Source organism: Tasmannia lanceolata, unplaced genomic scaffold (assembly GCF_043159265.1).
Source record: "Tasmannia lanceolata isolate RefF3 unplaced genomic scaffold, GAP_Taslan_0.1 ptg000013l, whole genome shotgun sequence".
NCBI classification, from domain to species: domain Eukaryota; kingdom Viridiplantae; phylum Streptophyta; class Magnoliopsida; order Canellales; family Winteraceae; genus Tasmannia; species Tasmannia lanceolata.
In genome coordinates, this window is record NW_027518690.1 from 39,778,444 (window position 1) to 39,788,838 (window position 10,395).

General features: G+C 38.9%; 1 protein-coding gene across 1 annotated transcript; it reads right to left on the reverse strand.

Annotated features, from left to right (window-relative positions):
- Positions 1 to 529: 529 nt before the first annotated feature.
- On the reverse strand, positions 530 to 9,856 carry LOC143890091 (large ribosomal subunit protein eL14z-like). Its single transcript, XM_077394642.1, has 5 exons — positions 9,703 to 9,856; positions 9,447 to 9,548; positions 3,149 to 3,278; positions 2,954 to 3,066; positions 530 to 849 (listed from the first exon to the last, which is right to left on the reverse strand). Exons 1-5 carry the CDS (start codon positions 9,703 to 9,705, stop codon positions 793 to 795), a joined length of 405 nt encoding a protein of 134 aa, XP_077250757.1. The 5' UTR covers positions 9,706 to 9,856; the 3' UTR covers positions 530 to 792.
- Positions 9,857 to 10,395: the final 539 nt, after the last annotated feature.

The window sequence follows — 10,395 nt, forward strand, 5'->3', positions numbered from 1 at the left end:
CTGATATTTTTGGACGAAGATCTACAAGCACGACAATAAATAATATGAAACATGAAGAAATGTTAAACACGAGCACAGAGATATACATGACCTCATTTTCTCTCGCAAAATCATGGGTAAACACACATTGAGACGATCAATTTTATGAACACCCAAATCGAAGAATTAAAATGTCCAAAATCTTTTTGCATGCAAATCAGAAAGAATTGAAGAACAAAGAATCTCTCTCTCTCTCTCTCTCTCTCTCTCTCTCTCTCTCCTGTATTTTCTGTTGTTCACAAAGAATTGAAGAACAAATCAGAAATTGCAAAAAAAAAAGAAAAAAAAGATTGGTAGCAGGTATAAATGAGGGGGAAATGGCAAAGAAGTGGGTTTCGAAATTAGGAAAGAAGCATATCTGCCACAACGTCAAACCAGTGGCTGACATGAAATAGAACGAACAAAAAATATACATAACAATGTTGATCATAAGGAGAAAGGAGGTCCTTCACGAATCAGCTTGCAGAAACCAGAAAGTAAACAAGCCAAATAGGGGAGAACATTCGAGAATCTCTATATTTGATCAGACAATTAAGAGCTTTGATTCAACATCCTGACGAGAGGACAGGTAGAACTCTACTCATGCCTAATCAAAACATGTGGTGTCCCAAAAATGAAAGAGAGTACCACTAGCTGAAAATATTATCTAATCACATTTAATCTCCAAACTTAACGAAACAGAAAGGGAAATAACAGAACCCAAATTATAACTAAGACAATCTTATAAAAAACTTGGGAAATCATGGATGAATTTCAAGATGCAGCCTGCTTTTTCAGCTTTGAGAGCTCTTGCCTGATCGCTCCTCCCCTCTGAACACAAACATTGCACATATAAGCTCGAGACAAATTACTAATCAGAAGTTCAAAACAAGAATACAAAAAACTCAACTCATCTGAGGCTCTGTTTGTTTTGGATTTCGAGAACCAATGGCAAGGACAGAACTGATTATTGGATTCAAAATAAACAAAAATTTGAGTCCAATAAATAACTTCCAGACTCCAATCGGTTCTCACAATCCAAAAAAAAGAGAGCCTAAAATGTGCACGAATCATGTTAATTTACTTGGTCGAGTATAATATCAATTTTCTTGAGATTATAAAGCTTATAATACTATCTGATTTTTCATGTTTTTTTAGCAGTAACACCCATAATAGATTTTCTTTAGTACAACAGGTTACTCGATGGTATGCACAGATGGTGGAGGAATTTTTCCGGCTGTAATGTCAAAGAAGTATGTAAGCCAGTTTACAAACTTCCCCATTTCAAAGAAGCTTTAGAAAAGGAACGAAAAGAAAGGCGTCTGCGATGGGAAGCACAGATGGCGGAGGAAAATAGAGAAAAGGTTAAGACTGCTGGAGTTCTAGATTGAGGAGTCAGACTTCTAGAGACTCTCTGGATAGGGAAGTCAGCCACTTAGTCCGCTCTTGTATTGTTCATGGGAAGAATCACGTGAGAAGGAGATTGAGGTTAATTCGGGGGAGGCTTCTGACGAGTTTAACGAGATGTTGCCGATTGGTGATGTTTTGGGATAGGAATGAGGAAAATATTGATGAAACAAAGAAAATGTTTCTGGGAATGGAAGGGATTTGCGGGAGAGAAAAAGAAAAAGCAGCTGGAAAAGGGAAGGAAGAGCTCCTTGCCCTCAAGAAATAGAAAGGTCATCTTCCCTACTATAAATAGTTTGTGATTAGGGTTTTTGGTCTTTCTTCTTTTTCCTTTTCTTTTTTCGCCTCTGGGTTAAGTAAATAGTGTTGGATCTAGGTCTGTTATTTTCATTCAGATGCTGGGAAGAGTTTGTTGTTTTAAGGTTCAAGATGTTGTCATGTGTTTAAGGGAATTGGTTTAGGGTTTAAGTTGTTAATATTTATCTCAGTCAAGAAGGATGGTTGAATCAGTTTCTGGAAGAAGGGTAAGTTGTTAGGTGGAAGGACGATCATGAGTAATTGGGATGCGTGCTTATGTTGTTGGTTGGAGGATTATGGTTAGTTGTCTCTTAGGCGGGATGCCTGTTTTAGTAGGTTCATTAAACCTTCTCAGATGAGATTTGGGAGCGAAAGAAACGATGATGATCCTCATCAAGCTTGAGAGACTTTGGTCTTTCGCATCTTGAGGAATTTTATTGTTTAATCTCTTTGGTGGGTTGCCTGTTTTAGTTAGTTCGTAATAAGTTTATGAGGAAATTGGGAGCAAATGAAACGATGCAGATCCTCATCAAAGCTTGAGAGACTTCGGGATTTCACATCTTGAGGAACTATTTTGCTTTGTCCCTTAGGCGGGAAGCCTGTTTAAGTTGGTTCATTAAAAATCTTTAAGAGGAAATCGGGGAGTGAATGAAATGATGCAGATCCTCATCAAGCTTGAGAGACTTTGGTCTTTCGCATCTTGAGGCATTTTACTGGTTACGATTCTTGGAGAAGAGAAGACTAGTGGAGCGAGGTTTTTGGAAGCGAAATTTTGGAAGCAGGATGGCTCTGTTGTATGGATGGCTTTTTGTTGGAATGTTAATGGGATGATAGGATGATCTTTGAATGTAATAGGAAAAATCAGAATGTAATTGGGACCAAGAAGACATTTTAGCTATATTCTATTTTTTGATAGTCTAGGAGTATGCTCCTGACCGGCCATACTATGTAATGCAAGATGGGACCTCTCGTCCCCAATGCTAATTTCATAATATGAATATATTTGTCATTTTTCAAAAAAAAAAAAAAAAACAGGTTACTCTAGTCGGTTGAGATGGGGTTTTAAAAAACGAATGTTTTTTTTTAATTAGCTTCCGGGTTTTAAGAAAATTAAGATATCTCCTCAACTGAATGTTTAGTAATGGATGAGGTCAAGCATGCACTGCGATTTTGTCAAATACTACATTGAATATTTTACCCCAAGAGGGATGATGAATGAGCTTTCACAAACCTTAATCTTGGCCAACATGACCTTGAAGCGATCAAAGTCATTGAGAGAAGCCCTTCTCTTCTGCACTATCAGCTTCCTGCCCCATGAGCTTTTCTCCCATTTGTTCTTCACATCTGCCATCATTAACACTCCTTTTTCAATAGGCAAATAGGAATACAATACATCATTCATTTCATCAACAACTAAATGTTTTACCTGCAGCTTCCATGGCAGCAACAAGAGACTTCTTTTTTGGTATTCTTGGGATATCGATCTTGATATCAGTCAGTGAAAGCCGCTTGAAATTCATTTGACATCTAACCATTTCAGGGGCATCAACTAGAGCCTGTCAAATCAACATGCTCGTCAAACATGAGACGGCAGCCATCCTTCTCTTTTATATTTTTAGGCAAGCAATGGTATGGAAGTGAGGTAGTTAGAGGCATCATAATGAGGAATTAAAAGACCACACTACATTCCTATGTTCCTAGCACATAGGTAACGAATAAAACTCAATTTTGTGGCCATGAACGAAAACGCACAAAATTCCCATGGTCCTAGCAACAAGGTATAAAAGATGATGTTAAATGACGAATTTTGCTTTCTGACTAATTTCAAGCAAGTCATAGCACCACATTCCCATGTTCCTAGAACGATGATAAGTGATAACTGACAAATCCTATTGGTAAACATGGAAAGAATGTGTCAGAATATATAGCATATTGGTTAAACATCTCTAAGAAAAAGAGAAATCCAACAGAAAAATATTTTTTCTTTTATGAAATCTTACAAGAAATGTTGATACATTGGGGCACATAATTATGCTAACATATTCATGTTTACAATATTGATTTCATACTAATTTCAAGCACAGCATGTTTTCACCGATCTGACACGCTTGCATTTTCAACGCGCCATGTAAATAATTACAATTACCTAACCCAGTTTTGTTCAAGTTCCCAGCCCCTGTGATCAAAATTCAAAATTCAAAAGGCATTTCCTGACATGAGCCTTACTTGAAATCACAAGGAAGGTTCCTTCAATGCGGAAAGCCTTAGGAATATCAATTAAGAAGAGATGGATGTCATGGAACATACACGAATCATTGCAAGACATTATTATAAAGATAGCATCACAAGTTTTAAAAGCTCGCTAAAAAAAAGCCCAAGGGCTTGGGCATTTGACTTTACTTGATTCAAAGTCAGGAAAATTTACACTTGTAACCTGGTATTTAAGAAAATAAAACTGAAAACTCGTTGATTACTTGAGAAAGTCCACACCAACTGCAACAGTAGAGGATGTCGAAATGGAAGAAGTATAAGAAATGCCGTCTAGTGCTAGTGAAGGGATGGCAATGAAAATAGAGATAGAAATGCAACCCACTGTCAGTGGAGAGAATGGCAATGATGATAGAGATAGAAATGAGAGCTTGCGGGCTGGAGGGTATATCAACACAGGAGACTTCAACTGTCTTGATAATTGATCCTGGCAATGGTTAACCAAACCTGATCTGTTTGCAAAGAATGGAACCAAGTATAAAGAAAGCAATGAAATATTGCTCAGGGATTATCAATCATGCTTATCATTATGACTGCTGGGCTCTAGCTCTTCAGGCCTTTCCTAATTTGTGTGGTACATTATAATTTCTTGATTTACTATTTAAATTCATATTTCTTATGCAACATTGTAGTTTAATATTATTGGCTTAATGCACTTGTGTTGTGTTGTCACATGAGATTCACCGGTTTTATCATTACAAGTAAACAATATGACTGAATTTTGATTTGTTCTATATGATTATTGGGTTGATTAAATACTTAGGACTTGTAACTTGTAAGTTTAATGGCACATGTGACTAGTAGAGTTTACCTATCAAATACATACCATCCTTATTCAACTATTATCATCCTTCTATTGTCAAAAAATGCATTTTTTGATTAATTTGACAGGTACTTCTATCTTAACTGGTGCTCCACAAATCATTTTTTATCCCATTGAGTTTTGAACGGTTTAAAAGCAAAAATTCAACTGACCCAAGCAAATCCTAAACTGAATCTCAAGCAAGCCGAATCAGGACACCCAATGAGGCTTAAGAAGAGTTTCAAGTTTTCAAACCTTGGCAAGCATAATCAGTATTTTGACTGATTTTTTACAGATAACTATCTATTGCTTGGAAGTGTCTATTTTGGACAAGTGCTTTTTGAACATTTATACCACATGAATTTGGTTAAACTAAATGGTAGCAAGAGTTGTAGAGCAGTAAGGTTCTGCAGATTTCCATGTGAGCACACAAGTAATGATATTGGGATGCATGCATGATTGATTCTTTATTGGCAAAAGTACACTGAAAAAGTGCCCAATACTAGCTGGTTAGTCTATTTCTTTTGGGTTATATGCCTCTTTCTACATCAAAAATCAGGTAATGGCACAACTAATCAGTGAGTTCACTAACAATAAGAATATATGAGTTTTGGATATTATGAGACTGAAGAAGCTGTAAGAAAATTATAGAATTTTTTCTCTTTTTTTAAATGATGATAGGTAAGGTGGCGTGGCAGAGCACTTAATTCAACACAGCCATCGCCAGTTGATGGCAATCTCCTGAAATGAAAAATTGGACACTGAACTGATGAGGAACAGAAAATGGAAAAAGGGAACATCTTCACTGAACTGTTCGAGAAGGATTTCACATTATACCTCTCATTCATTCCGAACTGGAATGAGATCCCTTCTTCATTTGGAAGGGTGAGGTAGACAAAATGGGTTTCACAAGATTTCTTTGATTTTTTGAGATTTTTGCCTATTAGTCTCTCGTTTGCTAATTTTTTTCTAAATAAAAAGGGGCGGCCCAGTGCACGAGGCTCCCATCATTGCGGGATCTGGGGAAGGCTAAATTGTTGCTAAATAGTCCTCATAAATTTCATAATTTTTAAAAAGTCCTACATTTATAAAATAATTGCCACAACATCCCAAAAACAAACTTCGGATACTTACCTCCATTAAAACTTTTAAAATGACAAAATAACCCACAACTCTACTCTCTCTCTCTCTCTCTCTCTCTCTCTCTCTCTCTCTCTCTCTCTCTCTCTCTCATGATATTCCTAATAGACTCCCCTTTGGTTGATCCGTACCTTCCATTTAATACGCCATATATTGGATCTCCTAACCCAAAATTCATTCCAATTGGACAATCGTAGCATCCATCAAAATGTATTTTCGGTTGTCGAATGATGACGGTCAAAGTTTAAGTAAAATCATAAAATCAACGGATTAGATTCAACAACCAAAAAAAAACGTTATTGCGTATTAGAATTTCCAATTGTCTTGATTTTTGGGCCTCTGACTATCCTAAATAGGGTCAAGTGTGGTTGCTCGCTTCAAGCATTTCTCACTAGGGTCAAATATTACAAAGTGCACCCTATTACCTTGTCTATAGACTCTATACTCTATACTGCTCATTGGTAGAAATCATGGGGGCTTAGTCAGAGGTGGGCCCTTTAAATATAGAGGAATGTTCTATGAGAAGACATTATCAAAGACACAATGAGAAGCACTACAACTGGCCCACCTAGATGATGTTGCATGATCTCAGCTGTCCATTGTGGTCTAAAAAACCAAACCTAATCTGACAACTGATACACAGTCAAGTCCACCAATCGGGTGGCTAACATTCTCCAATGAGTGAGGTTTTCATCTTATGTCATCTTTGCAGGGCCTACTTGACAGTGGTTCTGATCTTGTTAGATATCATGTGGGTGACCCCAATTCTAGTCCCTCCTTATTTGGCCCCACTTTTGCCACATGTATGTGATCAGATCCGTTGATTTGATTGATGACCATAAGTCCAGCTTATAGCAGTAGACCCAACCTCAGATTGGAGAATCCTAAATCTTTCACAGATCTATCTAACTTGTGTTTTGCGTATGGGTCAGTTGTATTTTTCCTCAAAAATCTCTCATATCCATTCCTGCTATTTTCTCTTCCTCAGTCCCTCAAATCTCTCTGTCCCCTTATCATCATTTACGGTGTCCCTACCAATCTCTATCTCTCCTTTTTATTATTATTATTATTCCCGAAAATACTAAAAAAAAACGTCTTATGGGCTACTTTGCTCCTCTCTCTTACCGTAACCAACCCATCTCCCTCTCTCTCCTTGCTGTAAACCTTCACCCCCCAATCCAAGATCCACTTTATTCTTCCATCTACCACCCTTTAGCATCCCAAGACTCCATCCAATCCCTAATTCTTCCCTTTCTTTCTCTCTTGAATTTCCAAATCCCTCTTTGGCTTCCTAAATCTCCAAATCCCTCTTTGGCTTCCTAAATCTCCACTCAACCCTTTATTTTCTCTTTTCTATATTTTTTGGATTATTTGGCTCTCAACTCAAAACTCCCAATCTCAACTCACAATCCCAAATCCTTTTTTGACCATACTTTCTCACCACCATCCCAACCCCCAATCTCAACTCACAATCCTAAATCCTTCTTTGACCATACTTTATCACCACCATCCCATTTAGCTTCCTCAAATGGCTCCCAATACACCCAACCTCACATCAAATTTCTTTCTTTTCTCTTCATTTGGGTTGTTATTCAAGGCTCACACCAAGTGTTGAATGAAATGTCCGAGAGAGGTGTGGTGCTTTGATTTTCTTCTTTTCATTGCAAGTTGAAGGGGGAGTGTTGTCTAGTGTTGTCATTTCTTTCTTTCCATTGTTTTCTACGTCTTTTGTGTTGATGTCACCTCTTTCGTTCCATTGTTTAGTATTATCTTCTATGTTTTCTATGTCTTCTATGCAGTTATTCAAGGCGCACACCAAGTGTTTTCTCAAATGTCTAAGAGAGTGTGGTGCCATGTTTGTCTTCGTTTTTTTGTCTTCTTCTTGAAGGCGCACACTATGTGTTTGATGAAATGTCCGAGAGGTGTGGTGCCTTGTTTGTATTCGTTGTCATTGCAAGTTGAAGGTATTCAACTTGAGGGGGAGTGTTGTCTTTTTCTTCGTATTGTCTTCTTAGGGGAGTGTTCTTATGTTGTTATGTTGTTCTTTTTATGGTTGCCTATCTTTGTTGTCTTCTCTTAAGGGGGAGTGTTCTCATGCAGTTCTTTGTGTCTTTCCTTGAAGGAGCGTTGTCTTGTTTTCATGTCTCTTCGTGTTGTCCGGCTTTATGCCTTATCTATTGTTGTCTTGATATTGTCCTCCTTGTCTTGTCATCTCTATCTCTGAGCTCATGTAGTTTCGCCCGAGGGGGAGTGTTGTTGTGCTCCGTATTCAGTCTTTGTCTTCTCGGCTTTATGCCTTATCCCCTCTTTTCTAGGCGATGGCTTCCATATCCATCGTTGGTCGGCTCTCTTACAGGCGACGGTCTTTTCCCGTCGACCTTTCTTTTCCGGAAGATGGTTTCCCCATCGTTGGTCGGCTCTTTTCAGGCGACAATGTTCATGCCGTCGACCTAGTCTCCAGACGATGGTGTCCCCATCGTTGGTTGGTTTATCTTTTCCGTCCTTTTCCTCTTATCTTCGGGCAAAGATGTTCATGCTGTCGACCTTGTCACCAGATGATGATTTCCTCATCGTTGGCTGGTTATCTTCTCTCTCTCTTCTTCTCTTCAGGCGACGGTTTCCTCGTCGACCTTGTCTTCGTTGGTTTTCCCATCAGTGATTATCTTCTATTGGCATGATGCTGCTTAGCTAGTGTTCCTGCTCGTGATGCTTCATCGTTGCTCACATGCGCACCTTTGGTGTGCCTTTTTTTGCTCGATGGATTGTTGTTATTCCCCTGCGGAGGAGCACAGTTTGATCCTTCGCGGTTTCAAACTTATTTGCCGGGTTCTCATTCAAGGAGACCCGGATGTGACGTGACTGCTCTCGCCGTAATGCTACTTCAGGTGGAGTTGTTTCTTTTTTGTGGCTACTGATCTCGACGACCGTACTCTCATAGTGGTCGTTATCTTTCGTTATGTTTCTCTTATATATATACCACATCAGCTTGAGGAGTGTCATACCAAGCTAGATGTGTGTTTGAGATTACGTACATTTTGTTATTTTTAGTTGTTTGGTGTAGTTTTCTTTGTACCAATTTGGAGTTCCATAGCATATACACTCCAGTTTGAGGGGGAGTGTTGAATAATGTATTAGGGTAGTTTAGACATTACTTGTAGTAGTCAGGTGTATTGTAGTTATTGTACATTGTTGCCCTAGTTTGGGCCTATATATACATCAGATTCATGAGGAGCTCCCAAGTGGAGACTCTCCATCTCTCCATTCTTCTTCTTCTTCCTCTCCTCTGACCCTAATCTCATTTCTAACACAACCTAAACCTTATATTCGCCGTAACAAGCTCCATCTAAACAAGAGAAAAGAATGAAAAACAAATTACCAAGAAAACCGCATTCTTGATCATTTTCTTATACCAGACAAGATTAAAGAAAGTGAAAATAACTGTTCTTACAGAAAATCATTCTAGGAATCATGTAACTAATTCAATAAAAATACAAAGAAGAATAAAAAAAGTTACCCGATTCTGATCGAGAACATCAACGATCACGACGAGCTTTCCATAATCCTTCCCGTAATTCACGAGAGCGACTCGCCCGATCTCCACATATCTCTTGAACGGCTTCAAATGGAACAAAACAAAAACACAATCAAAACCCTTTTTTTTTTGTTTTGGAAATGGATCAAAACCCTAGAGCTGACGAAGAAAACAGACGAAATAGAAAATGCATAGAAGAAAATGTAACGAAATGGCTGAATCGCAGAGATTTTCTTACCATGGTTGGAGATCTAAGGGAGAAATGGGATTAGGGTTTAGGGTTTCTTACGCAGAGAGAAGAGAGGACAAGGTTAGGGTTTCTCCTCCTTTATAAATGACCGTGCGATCTAGGTTAAGGTCGAGACGAGTACAATTACTAAAATGGCCCCCATGGTTAAGGCAAGCGCACTTTACAGTGGGCCCAGCATTGGTTAATCGAGGCCGTCCATTTGATAGTGTGGAGATGATGGGCCCATCATATGCAGCAGTTTGGGTAGAGATGAGCCCAACCCTAGCCCAACCAGTGATAGCATTCCCTCAACCCTAATCCGACCCAGCCCAAGCATCGGGTCGAGGATGGTCAACCCTAACCCAACATCATTGAAGGTTGTTTTTTTCTAAATCAGGTCGGATTGAGTCGGGTTGGGTTCGGGTTTATCTAGGGCTAAAAAGAAAAATACGAGAAAAAACATTAACCCTAAGAAACTCACTAGATGAAGGAGCTCGGGTTCAGGTTGCAAAGGCCTCAACTCTAACCTAATCCGAAATTAAATCGGGTTGGCTTTGCCCAACCCTAACCCAACCTAACCCAAGGAAATGCCAACCCAACCCAAGCCAAAACCGGGTTGATCATGTCGGGTTCGGGTTGAGCCTGACCCAAGTTGCACCCCAAGGTAGAGATGGTAGGCCCTATCATATCAAAACATGAGAT

What these genes read in the sequence shown, in the direction of transcription:
- LOC143890091 (XM_077394642.1), bottom strand. An exon ending in ATGTTCTCGATCAGAATCGG is followed by an intron (nt 3,279 to 9,446) that starts GTAACTTTTTTT and finishes TTGATTTGACAG; the next exon opens with GCTCTAGTTGATGCCCCTGA. An exon ending in TGCTGCCATGGAAGCTGCAG is followed by an intron (nt 3,067 to 3,148) that starts GTAAAACATTTA and finishes TAATGATGGCAG; the next exon opens with ATGTGAAGAACAAATGGGAG.